The 16421-nt window shown below is 40.7% G+C and overlaps 1 protein-coding gene and 1 long non-coding RNA gene across 2 annotated transcripts in view; one reads left to right on the top strand and one right to left on the bottom strand.

The window, feature by feature from the left end:
* Positions 1–16421, bottom strand: part of LOC145515200 (uncharacterized) — a 141634-nt gene that overhangs the window by 4091 nt on the left and 121122 nt on the right. Inside the window, exons 4-5 of the long non-coding RNA XR_014060746.1 lie at positions 2809–2932; positions 2161–2337 (exon numbers count right to left, since the gene is read on the bottom strand). This is a non-coding gene — a long non-coding RNA (uncharacterized LOC145515200). The remainder of the gene's footprint in view (positions 1–2160; positions 2338–2808; positions 2933–16421) is intronic.
* LOC145515153 (vomeronasal type-1 receptor 4-like) lies at positions 6284–14746 on the top strand. Its single transcript, XM_081514878.1, has 2 exons — positions 6284–6377; positions 10233–14746. The coding sequence occupies exon 2, from the start codon at positions 13805–13807 to the stop codon at positions 14744–14746; it is 942 nt and encodes a 313-aa protein (XP_081371004.1). The 5' UTR covers positions 6284–6377; positions 10233–13804.

Raw genomic sequence — 16421 nt, 5'->3', positions numbered from 1 at the left:
CCAGTATTCTTGCCTGGAAAATTCCACAGGCAGAGGAGCCTGGCGGGCTACAGTCCAGGGGGCCACAGAGAGTTGGACACAGCTCAACTCAGCACAGCCCAGCAGCAAACATATTTAGCGAGATGGCAGGATACAAGGTCAACATGAGGATCATTTGTATTATTGCAGATGATAACAGGTGTTTGGTGAGGATATGGAGGTACTGGAATCCTCATACTGCCAATGAGAATGTAAAATGGTGGACCTCACTTTGGAAAACATTACCAAGCCCATTCCACTGCTAGGCATACTCCTGAGGGAACTGAAAGCATGGCCACACAAGAGCTGGTACACAAATGTTGGTAAGATTATTCACAAGTCAAAATGTGGAACCCCGTTCAAATGTTTCTCAACTGATGAATGGATAAAGGTATCCATATAATGGATATTTCTTAGCTATAAAAATAAGTGAAGTACTGACATGTGCTACAACATGTTGGAACCTGGAAAAAAAAAAAAAAAAACATTGTGCTGAGCGAAAGGAGCCAGACACAAAAGGCTGTATGCGGTGTGCTTTCATTTACAGGACATGTCCTGATAGGTAAATCTGTAGAGACAAAATAGCTGAGGGTGGCCAGTGGAAAGTGACTCCTTAATGGGTATCAGGTTTCTTCTGGAGGTGATGAAATGTCCTGGAGTTAGTGGAGATGGTTCCCCCACTTGATAAATATACTAACACTTATGCAGTTGTGCCCTATAAAAGGATGAATTTTATGGTATATGAATTATGTCTCTATGAAAAGCAATGACCACCAAGCCCTATCTGGCAACCCTGGTCTAGGTAAGTGGATTTGTAAGAATGAAATGGAATGGTTTTCTCTCCTCTCCACAAAGTTATTTATACTCCAGTTGGCCCTCCATACCTTTGGGTCAAAAATATTTGGAAAAAAAATTCCAGAAAGTTTCAAACATCAGAACTTGTACTTGCTGCATTTGTTGTTCAGTCGCTTGGTTGTGTCCAACTCTCTGCAACCCCGTGGACTGCAGCACATCAGGCTTCCCTGTACTTCACTATCTCCTAGGGTTTGCTCAAACTCATGTCCATTGAGTCATTTACATTGCAGTAGGTATTGTAAGTAATCTAGAGATGATTTAAAGTATATAAGAGGATGTGTGTAGGTTGTGTGCAATTATTAAACATAAGGGGCTTGAGCACACCTGGATTTTGGTGTTCATGGGGGATTATGGGGTTAACCCGTGTATAATGAGGGATGACTATTTCAAGTGCTGTTTCCAAGAAGACTTTCTAACACATTCGCTATCAATTTCTATCTTCATTGCACTATAATTAGAGGATATGTTTGGTATTTTTAAAAATCCTTTGATTACAGCCAAGACTTACTTTGGGCGCAGTGTGTGGTCAAGTTTTGTAAATCCCTTTGTGTCATTAAGATGTGTAGTCAGCAATGGGAGCAACATTCTGCAAAGTCCAAAGGGCCAGGTTTATTGTTTGTGGTAGGCAGACCTGCTATTCATTGCTAAATTAATTCAGCTTTTAACAAATTAATACTAAGGAAATTGCTTAACTCCCGCTTTTAATTATAGAATTGCCTGCTCTTCCTGTTTTGTTTTTGCTTTATATATTTTGAAACCATGTTTACTGAGGCATAAAATGAAGACTTTGTGTTTTTGGTGAATTCAGTCTTTTATCGTTATGAAACTGCTTCTTTATACTGAGCAAGACCTTTTCATGTCAAGTCTTGTTTCTCTGAAATTAATATAGATGCATCAGCTTTTTTTGATTAGTATTTTCATGCCATGCTTTTTCCATCCTTTTACTTTAAAACTTTCTGCATCCTTAGGTTTTATATATAGCAATTATAAATGGCATATTTTTGGAAAATCTAGTCTGACGATCTTTGTTAACTGATACTTAATTCCAGTTATACTTAATATACTTAACGAATATATTTGCACCTAAGTCTGCTGCCTCCCTTTGTGCTTTCTGTTTCTTTCTATTTCTTTTATTCTTCTTTGTTTCTTTTTCTAATCACCTCTTTGCTGACTGACTTAGGATTTATTTTACCAATTCATTTCTCCCCTCTTCTGGTTTGGAATCCACCAACTCTGCTTGCTTTTAGAGGTTCCCCTAGTGCAGTATTTCCCCACCTGAGTACTTACTGAGGCTTTCAGCTGGATAGTTGCTTGTGAGGGTGTGCTTCAGGAAGTTTGTGAGCATCCCTAGCGTCCACTCACTAGTCAGCAGTAACAGCACCACCCCTCCTCCGTGACCAGAAATGTCTCCAGCATGGCATACACAGTGGAAGGCAAAATCCCTCCTGGCTGAGGACCTCTGCCCTAGAAATTACCACACGCATAACCAACACGTTAAAGTCTAACATCAAGACTTTCATCCTCAGGTTAATGTGAGAACCTTAGAATCTTGATACTCAGAATCCAGAATGGACCAACAGCCTCAGCTTCCCCCAGAAGCTTGTTAGAAGAGCAGAATGTCTGCCCACAACCCAGACCTGTTTGATTTTATATTTAGAATACTTCTTTTGTCTTGTATGCTGGAAATCTTAGTTGTTAATGAAATACATAAGATATAAAAGTATCACAAGTAGGTTATATGTTAGTTACACATTCCATATATCAGGAAGGAAGGCACATACAAACACCTATAATAGTTCCAGAATGACTAACAAATTTACAAATAGTCTACTGAATATAGCTTAACATATTCTTTATGGCTCATTTTTTGGAAGGAATTTCCCACTTAATGTGCCCTGAGGTTGGTCACATGGCCCTTCTCATCCACCCACTCACACTTGAGAAGTGCTTCAGCCATGGGGTACGTGGAAAAGGTCACTGGTCGTGGGGGCCCATCCTCCGAGTTCTCCAGTCCTATCTTTTCCACCTGGAGGGTGACTTGGCTTCTGTGAACTTCACACTGGGAGAAGAAAATGATGAATGCGTGGTGGTAAGTGTATTGCTGTGAGCAGCACCGCAGCCCACAGGCTTTGCTTGCTGTGTAAGCCTGATCCTTTCTTTAAAAGCTGCAGTTTGCCGCTCCAGGTCCCTGATCCCATCAGAGTGAAGAGACCAGGGTGGAGCCGGGCTGAGCTACGTGGCCCTAACTCCTCGTCCCCTGCAGGCCCAAACCAGCAATGGCGCGTCACGCATCTCTTCCATGACACTGTTCATGAGAACCGCCACACTAACATTGTCTCCCTATTTGATGACTCCAGCTTGGCTGGATTTTTTTTTTTTTTTAAACCACCAGCTTCTCCATTCAGCCCTCCAACTGCTTCAACCTAGATGACCTGAAAGTGGATGAGTTCGGGGAGCCGTTTGGAACCTTTGACTGCCTTAACTTAAATGATCAGAGCAGAGGTTCTAGCAGAGCCCTAGAGTCACTGTGCTCTCAGGAGGTCCGCCTGTGATGCCTGAGACACAGCTGTCTCGGGTGGCTCAGTGGGTAAAGAACCCACCTGCAAGGCAGCAGACACAGGAGACGCGGTTTTGATCCCTGGGTCAGGAAGATCCCCTGGAGAAGGGCATGGCAAGCCACTCCAGTATTCTTGCCTTGAGACCCCCATGGACCGAGGAGACTGACAGGCTACAGTCCATGGTATCTCAGTCGGACATGACTGGAGCGACTGAGCCCACAGGCAGTGGAGAATTACCACGGCTGCCGGAGCAGATAAGGGCCACACGAGGGCACTCTGTTCCTGATGTGCAAACTGTCCAGGTGAAGAACAAGATCTTGCATACTATCATCAAGTACGGATGGAAGGCACCAGGTTCATCTTCCCAAATGAGTGATGACAGGCCTGAAGACATCTCTCACATCTGTGCTCAAAGACAAGCTCCACACACACTTTGGCGGGGGTGCATCAGTGTGATCTAGAGTTTATTGCGGAGCCACGAGGACATGGCACCTGGATCCTTTAGTGTGTGTGAGTAGATGGTGAAGATGAAGATGATGGGGGTGTTTCCATTCGTTACCACCAGGATGGCTGTTCTTTGCCCCCCTTTATTCATTTCCTAGACAGTCTACCTCAGCTTTTTTCTCACTGTCTGCCTCATTTTCCCTAAGGCAGCATGTGCTTACCTCATGAACACTCCCACCACTACTAGAGGATTTCTTTACCCCACAATGAAATCATCATGACAGGCATGTAGTCTGCATAGGGAGGGTCTCCTCTTCCATGATGCCACCAAGGGGGAGATGTCAGGGTCAAGTTCATGTTGTTTCCAGATAGGGTAACATCAGAAGACAGATCCTGACATATATTTAGGCTTTACTTGCTCTTCCCGGGATCCACATTAAAACACACACACACATTAAAACACACACACACACCTCTCCAGATCATACCTCCATCTAGTACCCTTCCAGTATTACTTCTCCTGGACACAGATGACATTTTCTAAACTACTGCAACAACAGTGCCTCTGATTCTGGGAAAACCCCTGAACCTGAACCTCTTTGGAGTTGCGCTGCCTTGTAAAGAGAGGGCATGGGGAGAACTTGCCCACGTCGGGGCTCAGCTTCCGTGTCCCTAGCTTGGAAGCCACTTCTATCCAGTGGCTAGAGAGAGACCTGGGTGCTGCTCGGACATAGGAAAAGCTCTCTTGTCCAAGCCCGCAAATAGCACGTCTTCTTTCCGCTCCAGTTTTTAAAGGCCTGCCCTGTGCTCATTCTTCTGGCCAGGGTCCAACAGTCAAATAGCCGGGGCTGCTTCAGACTTGTTCGTGCATCATTACCCTTCTCACAGAACCGTTTGCCCAGACTCTAGGTTGAGACAGGAAGGAAGGGTAGTAACCTCTCAACACTTTTCATCTGGGACAAGGAGCTGAACAAGGCCCACAGTGGGGTTCTTAATAGCTCTCCTGCTTCCCCACACTTGGAGCTGGAAGGTCTATTTTTACCAGTACTCTAGGTTATTTACGCACAGGGTAGGGGAGCAGCAGAATGGGAGCTGCTCTTCATTTCCATTAAGGCTAAGCTCTAGGATGGGGAGAAGATTCCAGTCCTCAGCCTCCACGGGGGCCACAGGGCAGCTACTCGCCGTGAAGAATATCAGAGTCACAGGTTTCCCTCCACCCTTCTGAAGTCAGAGTCTAGCCAACTCAAACTTCTAGTTTCTAATTTTGCAACACATGGAGCTACTTTTCTTTTCTCTTCTGGAGGCTGGGGGTGGGGTGGGGAACCCAGCTCTACAAAGCCTGTAACCCCACTCACCCACAAATATGTGGTGTTTAAAATCTTGAGGAAGCAGAGGGAAGGGCTTCTGGACCCAGGTCCTGGGAGTGGGTCTTGACTGTTATTCAGTTGCTCAGTCGTGTCTGCCTCTTTGCAACCGCATGGACTTCAGCATGCCAGGCTTCCCTATCCTTCACTATCGCCCGGAGTTTGCTCCAGTTCACATCTTTATTAGATTTTTTTTTTTTGACAAGTCCCTGGATTTTTTTTGAGATTTGAAAAATCATAGTAAAAATACTCAAAAAATTTACCATCTTAACCATTTAAAATTGTACAGATCAGTGGTATTAAATATATCCATAATGTTAATGCAAACATCACCACCATCCAGCCCCATAATTCATTTCATCTTGTAAAATGGAAACTCTATGCCCATTAAACAACAATTCATTAACTTCTCATTTTCCCCTTTCCCCAGTCCTGGGATGGAGAAGGCAATGGCACCCCACTCCAGTACTCTTGCCTGGAAAATCCCACGGACGGAGGAGCCTGGCGGGCTGCAGTCCATGGGGTCACTGAGTCGGACACGACTGAGCGACTCCACTTTCACTTTTCACTTTCATGCCCTGGAGAAGGAAATGGCAACCCACTCCAGTACTCTTGCCTGGAGAATCCCAGGGACGGGGGAGCCTGGTGGGCTGCCGTCTGTGGGGTCGCACAGAGTCGGACACGACTGACGCGACTTAGCAGCAGCAGCCAGTCCTGGGAAACTACTACTCTACTTTCTGTCTCTTATGATTTTGACTACCGTTAAGTATCTCACATACGTGGAATCATACAGTATTTGTCCTTTAGTGACTGGTCTATGTCTCCTAGCATAATGCCCTTGTTAACCTAAAACAACAAACCAGCATTTTACTAGACAAGTGGGTTTATGCAGGAGCAACAGAGAATTGCAATTTGGGACAAGCAAACTCTGTGAAACATATGGAAGTCCAGTAAAGCAAGTAAGAGGAAACTTATTGGGAGGGGCTGTTATAAACAAAAAGTCCATTGGAGGAAACTGGGAGTTCAAAGTGCAGTGGCTTTTCATTGAGTTGTTACAGTCTCTCATTGGTTGAGCTGTTGTCTGGCTTCCTGTTGCTAGTGGTAGTAAAGTAGTGTCACTTCCTGCCAGAAATGCAAGGTAACATCTCTTTCTTGCTGGGACCTGTATTGCGATCCAGCGGTACATGTGTGAGTGCTCCCCCTGCTGGTCACCCAACAGCATTTTAGTGAGATTTTCCTTTATTCACATTTCTCAAGAGTCATTCACGCTGCATTATGTTGCAGAATTTCCTTTCTTTTACGTTTTATGTCTATACTGCATTTTACTTATCTGTTCATCTGTTGGTGAACTGTGGGGTTGTTTCCATGTTTTAGCTATCAAACATCTATTTGAGACCCTGCTTCTGATTCTTTTGTATAGATACCCAGAAGTAGAATTGCTCGATCATATAGTAATTCTATTTTTATTTTTCTGAGGAGCTGCCATCCTGTTTTCCAATGGCTGTGCCATCTTACATTTCTGCCCAACAGTGCATATAATTCCAATTTCTCCACATTCTTGTCATCACATGTTGTTTTCAATTGTTTTGATAGTAGCTATCTTAATGGCTGCAAGATGGCATTTCATTGTAGTTTTGATCTGCATTCCCCTAATGGATAGTGATGTTGATCATCTTTTCATGTGCTTATTTGTCATTTGTATATCTTCTGTGGAGAACCATCCTTTCCCAAGTCCTGAAGTGCGTTATTTCTGGGTTGGTTTTTTGTGTAAGAATTTTCTCCATATTTTGGATGTTAATGTCTTATCAGGTATATGATTTGCAAATATTTTCCCTTATTCAGTGAATTCTCTTTTTACTCTGATGATTCTGTCTTTGATACACAAAAGCTTCTTAAATTTTAGGAGGTTCAGTTCGTGTTACCTGTGCTTTTAGTGTCAAATCCAAGAAATCATTGCCAAGTCTAATGTTGCAAACTTTTGTCCTGTGTTTTCTTCTAAGAATTTTATTGTTTTAGGTCTTACATTTAGGTCTTTGATCCATTTTGAGTTAAGTTTTGTATGTATGTTAAGTAAGGGTCCAACTTCCTTCTTTTGCATGTGGATATCCAATTTTCCCACTCTCATTTGTTGAAAGAACTGTCCTTTCCTCACATTGCCCAGAACTTGGATAAGAAGATTTCCACTTGTTCCAGGAAACATTCTCGTATCCTCTAACCAGGATTGTGTAAGATCTTTGTAATTTTCTCTTTGAGAAAGTCATGTCTCTCTCAGCATCACATCCTTATCATCATGACTATTAACGAATGTGAAAAAATGTCTTAGATTTTACCCTACATGCAAGATAACAAATTATCCTGTACTTCATGGATGCGGTCAGAAGGCAAGAGATTCCTGGGTCTGAGAAGAAAGATTTTATTATTCATGACACAAGAACAGTAAGAGCTTTGTGTTTTCATTTATTCTTCTTGTCTGTATCAGGCTTCTCAGAGGCGATAAAAAGAGGCCCAGGTGGCTACAATACACATAATGGGTTTACATCACAAGTACAGATGTGAAGGTTAAGAAATCCAAATATTTTTAATGTTGGTCTTGAACAAACCTGCCCAAATTTTGCCTCAGAGGAAGGCATTATTTTTATTATGCTGATCAAGTAATTAACCTGTCCTTTTCCCTGGAGGATATACTGTAGACACTATCTGAAGCAGATTGTTATATGAAAAGTTCTTGAAAAGATAACGTAGGACAGAGGCTGACACAAGCTGTGAAGAAACTAAGAGAGCAAAACTTGTCTCTCAGCGTGCAACTTTCCCTTTACAACACGAGCCTGCTCAGCCTTCTCAACAAAAAGGCCCACTGAAGCCTTCCGGTCCCAAGACCAAATTTGTCTCTCAGCACGGCGCAACTTTCCCTTTACAACACAAGCCTGCTCAGCCGTCTAAACAAAAAGGCCCACCGAAGCCTTCTGGTCCCAAGACTAAACTTGACTGTGCGGCACACTGGGGTTGTAGATATTGGAAGAGACAAGAAGAGATGGGATCCCAGGAAATCTGACAGAAAACGAGCTCCAAGCATGAGGCGATGTCAAACTGGATGAGGCAACGATAGATGACAGCAAACAAAAAGCAAGGCAAGCACAGCATTTTCAGAAGAAATGGAAGTGTGTTATCTTGAAGCATAAAGAGACAAGTTAGTACTGACATATATAACAAATTATTCTGAATAGATTGCTGATGTACATTTTAAAGATATAAAATGATGTCTTTAGAAGAAAACAGAGAACATTTCTGAGCTCTAATAGAAAAAGACTGTTCTTAAACAGAGCAAAAATATTGACTATAAAGGAGGACATGACAAATGTGCTTGTACTGAAGTTAAGTGCTTCTACTCATCAAAAGAGAAGATAGTAATATTCCATTGTGTATATGTACCACAGCTTCCTTATCCATTCGTCTGCTGATGGACATCTAGGTTGCTTCCATGTCCTGGCTATTGTAAACAGTGCTGCGATGAACATTGGGGTTCTACTGAGATGGATGAAACTGGAGCCCATTATACAGAGTGAAGTAAGCCAGAAAGAAAAACAACAATACAGTATACTAATGCATATATATGGAATTTGAAAGATGGTAACGATAACCCTATATGCGAGACAGAATAAGAGACACAGATGCATGGAACAATTTTATGGGCTCTGAGGGAGAAGGTGAGGGTGGGACGTTCTGGGAGAATAGCATTGAAACATGTATATTATCATATGTGAAACAGAACACCATTCCATGTTCGATGCATGTGACAAGGGCTCAGGGCCGGGGCAATGGGATGACCCAGAGGGATGGGATGGGGAGGGAGGTGGGTGGGGGGTCCAGGAAGGGGAACACATGTAAACCCATGGCTGATTCATGTCAATGTATGGCAAAAACTATTACAATATTGTAAAGTAATTAGCCCCCAACTAAAATAAATAAATTTATAAAAAAAAATAATAAAAAAAAATAAATAAAAAATAAAAGCAGAGACATTACTTTGCCAACAAAAAAAAAAAAAAGAGAAGATAGAAAACAAGGTAGAGAATTCATTTCATCTTGCAAAACTGAAACAGTAACTCCCCATCTCTCCTTCCTCAGTACCCTAACAACTGCCTTCCTGCTTTTATTGCTGTGATTTTTACTACGATAAGCATCTCATAAAAGTGGAATCATACAGTGTGTGTCTTTTTGTGATTGGCTTATTTCACTTTATATAATATCCTCAAAATTTATTCCTGTTGTGGCATATATCATTATTTCCTCCTCTTTAAGCCTAAATAATATTTCATTGAATGTATATACCAGTTTATTTTTGTATATAAGAAACTATTACAGTTTGATTGTTTTGCATGTAGCTGTCCAGTTTCCCAACACCATCTATTGAAGAGGCTGTCTTTGCCCTATTGTATCTGCTTGCCTCCTTTGTCATAGAGAAAATGACCATTAAGTGTAGATTCGTTTCTGTTCTATTTATTCTGTTCCATTGATCTATGTGTCCATTAATCTTGTGTCAGTACCACACTGTTTTGATGCCTGTAGTTTTATAATGCAGTTTGAAATTGGGAGCAACATAGCTCCAGCTTTGTTTTTCCTTCTCAAGATTGTTTTGGCTATTCAGGGTCTTCTATGTTTCCATACAGACTTTATGCCTTCACTCCAGGCTTTCCCAACCATGGTTTTATTTGGGTATCAATACATACCCATTCACTGTTATGCCCTGAAACATGCTATCTTTCTTACCCCCTGACCCATGAAGAGGTAATACTCACATGGACGATAGAGTCCATGGAATTCTCCAGGCCAGAATACTAGAATGGGTAGCCGTTCCCTTCTCCAGGGGATCTTCCCAACCCAGGGATCAAACCCAGGTCTCCCACATTGCAGGCAGATTCTTTACCAGCTGAGCCACCAGGGAAGCCCAATTTTAAGGCAGCTTATAGCAAATATTGTCTGTGGATTGTTGCAGGGTGAAAGGATTACAAGCAGAGGAAAGGATGCCTTTTTCCTGCATCCAGAAGTCTGGAGATACACCTGTCCTTCTGTATATGAAATCATCATCCAGAGATACGCAGGGACCATGTAAGTTGATTTTATGAAGGTGAACGTGACCGTGTGAGTTCATATGAACGTGTGTTGTGTGTTTAGGCATATGATGTGAGTTTGTGTGTGGTAAGCATGTGCACAAATGTTTGTGATTTTTAAACTATAATTGTGTAAGTACTATATACATAAGTATGTGAGTATTAATGCACATGGGTGTTTGAATCTGCCTGAAGGATTTAAATGAGTTGTGTGCAGACCTGGTTGACCACCAAGTATATGGCTCCAAACCCCTAACTTGAAAATTGACAGTGATTGTATCATGATGCTGCATCAAATGTAGATGTATTTATATGAAAAACCAGATTTCTTGCAACTCCTAATTTATATTTCTTAATTATCAGAGTATCAAGTGCTCATTTTGGAAAAATAGCACAATTAATTAATTAATGTAGAGCACTGAGGTAACTATTTTATCTCTTTGAATGAGGTAATTGAGCATTGGTTCATCTGATATTTACAAGAATGGTAGAATCTGTCTGTTGAGCCATCAGAACTAAGGGCTCATTTGTGAGACACTCATTTTGAACCTTCTCATTTTTTTCCATGTATATTGTTCTGTTGTGTGTCAGTTGCTCAGTCATGTCTGACTCTTTGCGACCCCATGGACTGTAGCCCACCAGGCTCCTCTGTTCATGGAATTCTCAAGGCAAAAATACTGGAGTGGGTTGCCATTTCCATCTCCAGGGGATCTTCCCAACCCAGGGATCGAACCTGCATTGCAGACAGATGCTTTACCGTCTGAGCTACTAGGGAAGCCCCATATTGTTCTGTGTCTGATTCTAATTGCTAATGGAGGTCAATAATCATATAGTAAATTTTCCTACAGTATCTCTATACTGATTGGCATTGATTTATGCAAAGCCCCCAGTTAATTGGCTCTGATTTGTGCTGACATTTTCTATAATGAGTGATGTGTCCTGTTCATCCTTTTACTTGTATCTCTTTGAATGTTTTTTACCAGGTATTTTGTCCCATTCCATTTCTCTAACCACACTTTAATTGATCATTCAGTTTAATGGTCTGAAGTTTAGGAGAGCACTAGTTTCAGGGTAGAGAAACATCTCAGGGAGGTGAAGAATGCAGAGGGACACACAGTTTATGCCAGTCCCTTATGTGTGTGACTTCAGAAAGTCCAGCCTTCCTCAGTGTGAGACTTTGTCTGCCTTCAGGGATCACGGAAATTAAGAAGGCTCTTGGAAACACTCCTTTAGTCTCCTAAGGGTGCTAACTAGAAACTTGTAATTGTTTCCAGTAATTAACAACTGAGAGAAAAGTTTCCAGAAATATTCTCAGATCCCAGGCCTGCACTCCCATTGCTGCTGCAGGTGAAATGATAATTGCAGCTGTGATGGGAGGGGAGGGGAGGACACAGCATCTCAAACCCAGATATCAGGATCCGGTTGCCTGCCTCCCACACAGACACTGGGTATAATGACCACCAGGAAGCCCACTCTCCTGACAGCAGGAAGGTGTCTGGTAAGTGTTTTCCATCTCATTCTAAGCAGCAGAGTCTGTAAGAGAAAGTCAGATCAAGAGTCTGGAGAAGAGATCATATCAGACAAAGGCAATCTTCTGTGTAGTAACTTGATTCAGTGCCAACAGCGAGCAGGAAGGTGGAGTAAGTCTGAGGAATGAGCTGAGCTAATATTGAGGGAGTGGGTTTCTAGAACCCACAGCAATCTCTAAAGACCCTTCGTGCAATCAAATGTAATCCTCTGACAGTTTCTGTTGTGACTCAATCCGAGTTACAGCAAAACCTGATTTTTAAGGTGCTTAAAAATATTTGTGATGAAAAGGATGCTAGTCCACATTGGGGAAATGTCATTTGTAAATAAGTATATGGTCTATCATTTGGTAATATTTAAGCTATTTGATAACTATACTGAAAAAAGCTTTGCTTCTCAATGAGTTAAAGCTCTTGGATTTAACTCATTCATGTCCATCAAAGCCTTTTCTAGGCAAAGAATGAAACTGCACACATGACACAATTCCAATAAAGATATTTTTCTCAACTTAAAAAAAATTGTATTTTAAGTGGTAAAATACATTTGTAAAATCAAATGTTGAGTCTACCTTACAGGAATTATAGACTCCATGTTCAGGATGACTAGAAGTTCACCACTAGTCCATACAGGTTTGCAATAAAATGTGTGATGGATCTGAAGAAATCATCTAATACCATGCAGAAAGTGTATCTAAATGGAAACAACTTGAATAGAAAGGGTTGTTCCAATCCTGGATGTCGGATGCAATTAGTGTAGACAGTAACTTTGCCTCAACTGAAAACCTCTGTAGTGTGTTAATGCTGGTGAGGTTATTGTCATTCTTAGATTTAAAGAACAATTGACGTGGTAATTGTAAGTTAGAGGCAGCAGCTGGCAGTCTCCTATAATGTTGATTCTTTTTTTTTAAAATAGGCTACTATCAATCCAAACATCCAGTCTCTGAATTTATAAAATACACAAGAATACATGCCTTGCAGATGCTATTTTACACATATGTCTGGTATGTCAGTGGCATGCACAAATCTTATTTCTTTGTTGCTATTTTTGCTTAGCTCTAGAATTAACAAATAGATAAGTATGTGAATTGAAAACAATAATAATTCAGTTTTTGCTTACACTCTTTTATCATGTATTAGTGTTTTATGGCTCAAAGTTTACAATGTTACTTGTGTTTATTCAATAATTCCTGTGATAGGTACATTATACCTGCTTTTCAGACATAAAAGCATCCTAACACCATCCCAATACTGAGCCATGCTCATCTTCATGACATTGCGTTATCCTGGGCGGGTTCCTGCCATATGTCGTATTCTACTGCCAGCAGTCCATGTATATGTATTAAGATATCTAAAACCTCATACATAATACAGAGTTCCCTACAGAATAAAGCTTTACAAAAATGGAATCTTCTTATAATGAAAATATAAAAGACCATTGGTCTCAAATCAAGTTAAGAAGTTGAGAAATCAAAACTAAGTATAGGTATGGATTATTATTTGAATACAACTAACTGGTTTTTAGCAGAGCTGGTAGTTCGGTGTGCTCTCTTGACCAGCCTAATGAGTTTCTAAAGTCCTTACTCTGCCCTGTGCAGCAGATTTCAACTAATACATAACCTCGCTGTGTTACCTTTCCCTGAAAAATTGAAGTCACAGAAATCCCGGGGTCATGGATTTGTGAAGAATGAAGTGATAACATGGAGTGTCTTCAGCAAATAATTTTGCATTTTAAGTGCTCTTTCAATGTTATACATTGAACCCTTTTAAGGCTACTAGTAGCAGAAAAGCATAAAGCAAAATTTTCCAAGTGGCACCTGAAGATAAATGGAGAATATTGGATTTCAGTGGACATGATGCATGCAGCCCACGCTTGATGTTCCCATAGAGACACTAACTCACGAGACAAGTACAAGTGACTGTGAACTGAGAGGATGGCCAGCAGCTTTTTCATAATAGGCATGATCATCTTAACACAGACCGTGGTTGGAATCCTGGGGAATTTCTCACTCCTCTGCAGTTATATCGTCCTTTACTTCATGGGTTACAGGTTAAGGTCCACAGATTTGATCCTTAAGCACCTGATTGTGGCCAACTTCTTGGTCCTCCTCTGTAAAGGCGTCCCCCAGACAATGGCAGTGTTTGGGTGGAGGCATATCCGCAGTGATTTTGGCTGCAAACTTCTCTTCTTTCTGCACAGAGTGGGGAGGGGAGTGTCCATCTGTAGCATCTGTCTCTTAAGTGTCTTTCAGGTGATCACGATCAGTCCCCAGAACTCCAGGTGGGCAGTGCTGAAAGCAACAGCTCCCAAGTACGTGGTTCTCTCTCTTTTCCTGTGTTGGATCCTGCAAATGCTGGTAAATGTCACTTTTCCTTTCCATATAATTGGCAAACGGAGTGACAAAAACATCACAGAGGAAAGAGATTTTGGCTACTGTTCTTCTGTTCTTCTGGAGAAAATCATAAGCAGCTTGTATGGAGCATTGCTATTATTCCTTGATGTTTTATGTTTGGGGCTCACGCTCTTGGCCGGCGGCTCCATGGTTCTCATCCTGTACAGACATAAGCAGCAGGTCCAGCACATTCGTAGGACCAACACCTCCTCCAGGTCCTCCCCTGAGTCCAGAGCTACTAAAACCATCCTTCTCCTGGGGAGCACCTTTGTCTACTTTTATACTCTTTCCTCTGTCTTTCAACTGCTTTTGGCTCTTTTTGATCAGCCCGGCTGGTTCCTTGTGGACATCACTATAGTCATTGCAGCATGCTTCCCAACTGTCAGCCCCTTTCTGCTCATGAGCCATAACTCCAGTGTACAAAGGCTCTACTTTGCCTGGATAAGGAATGCAAAGTCCTCTACTATTATGAGAAAAGTGTGAATTTTATTTATTTCTATAATGAGCCATTGCCAGTTCGTTTATTCACCCTCAGAATCCCAATTTAAATTTTGAATCTCAAGATAATAATATACCGGACATGCCAAGTGTCTTCTTCAATATAAAGACCAATTGAAATATATTGTCATGAAATATGAATATATCGGTGAAGTTTTCTTGTAGAAAAGGAGTTCAGATTTATGCAATAAACAACAGGTCTTAAAATGATCTGCATATTATAAACTGTTCAAATGTGTTACTTTCAGTCTACCAGAACGAATTTCCCAGAAATGAAGTAGGTATGGAATTATAAATAAAAGTATACATGAAAATGGATCAGTGTGTACAGTAGTCATAAATAAAACTGAAGAAATTAATGTCCTCACAGAGTAAAGAATACCCTGGTTAGCACTCGAAGGTAAAATCAGGTAAGAATTTGGGAGCCAGTTACAAGTTTATAGTTATCATTGTTAAGAGAGATGGTAGTATTTATTAGACAGAGTCTTGCAGGGAGATTAGCACATTAAAGTATTTTCATGTAGAAATGAGCAGTTTGAAGTGAAGCACAATAAAAAACACCGAAAGAAAAATATATTTCAGCAGATTTTTTAAACTGAAATATACTTGACATATAACATTGTGTAAATTTAAAGTGTAAGATTTGATAATTTGTTACACTTATATATTGCCTACCATTGTAATGTGACTGCCATTACAACCACATAGCACAATGCATAACTCTTCTTTTACGTTAAATTTTTCATTGAATTATAGTTGATTCACAGTATTATAGTAGTGGCAGAGGTACAACATTGTGGTTCAATATATAGGTTATACTTTGTCTAAAGTTATTATGAACTATTGGCTATGTTCCCTGTGTATGTCCTTGTAGTTTATTTATGTTATACATAGTAGTGTTTACTTCTAAATCTTTACTCTGTCTTGCCCCTTCCCACTTTCTCTCCCCACTGGTAAGCACTAGTTTATTCTCTATATGCAAGAGTCTTTCTGTATCATTATTTTCATCCATTTGTACTAGTTTTAGATTCCGTATGTCAAGTGATAATATACAGTATTTGTCTTTCTCTGACTTAATTCAATAAACAGAATGATTTCCAGGTCCATCTATGTTAGAAGCAGCAAAATTTTATTCTTAAGGGGTGAGGAATATTCCATTGTGTGTCTGTATGTGTGTGTGTGTGTGTGTGCGTATACTGAATTCATTAGTTAGTTTTCTATGCAGGTTTTCTAGACAGGTTTTTTTATAGACAGGTTTTCTATATAAAGTATCATTTCTCTATAGTAGTGACAGTTTTACTTCTTCTCTTAGGCGTTGGATGTCTCTTATTACTTTTTTGTCCAAATGCTGTGGCTAGACTTCCACAATGTTAAACCAGAGTAGCAAGAGTGAGCATCCTTCTCTTGGTCCTGATTTTAGAGGAAAAAGCTTTCAGATACCCATCTCTGTGGGTTTGTCATAAATGGCCTTTATTATGTTGAGATGTATTCTCTCTATGCCCAGTTTTCTGGGAGCATTTACCATGAATGGATGTTAGATTTTGTCAATGCTTTTTCTACATCTATTGACACAATCTTGTGTTTATGTTCCTTTTTTTTTAATGTGGTGTATCATATGGATTGATTTGTGGATTTTTAACCATCCTTGCATCTCTGGAAG

Source organism: Giraffa tippelskirchi, chromosome 7 (assembly GCF_054371585.1).
Source record: "Giraffa tippelskirchi isolate mGirTip1 chromosome 7, T2T-mGirTip1v1.2.pri, whole genome shotgun sequence".
Lineage (NCBI taxonomy): Eukaryota > Metazoa > Chordata > Mammalia > Artiodactyla > Giraffidae > Giraffa > Giraffa tippelskirchi.
This window is presented reverse-complemented; position numbering and strand designations above follow the sequence as displayed.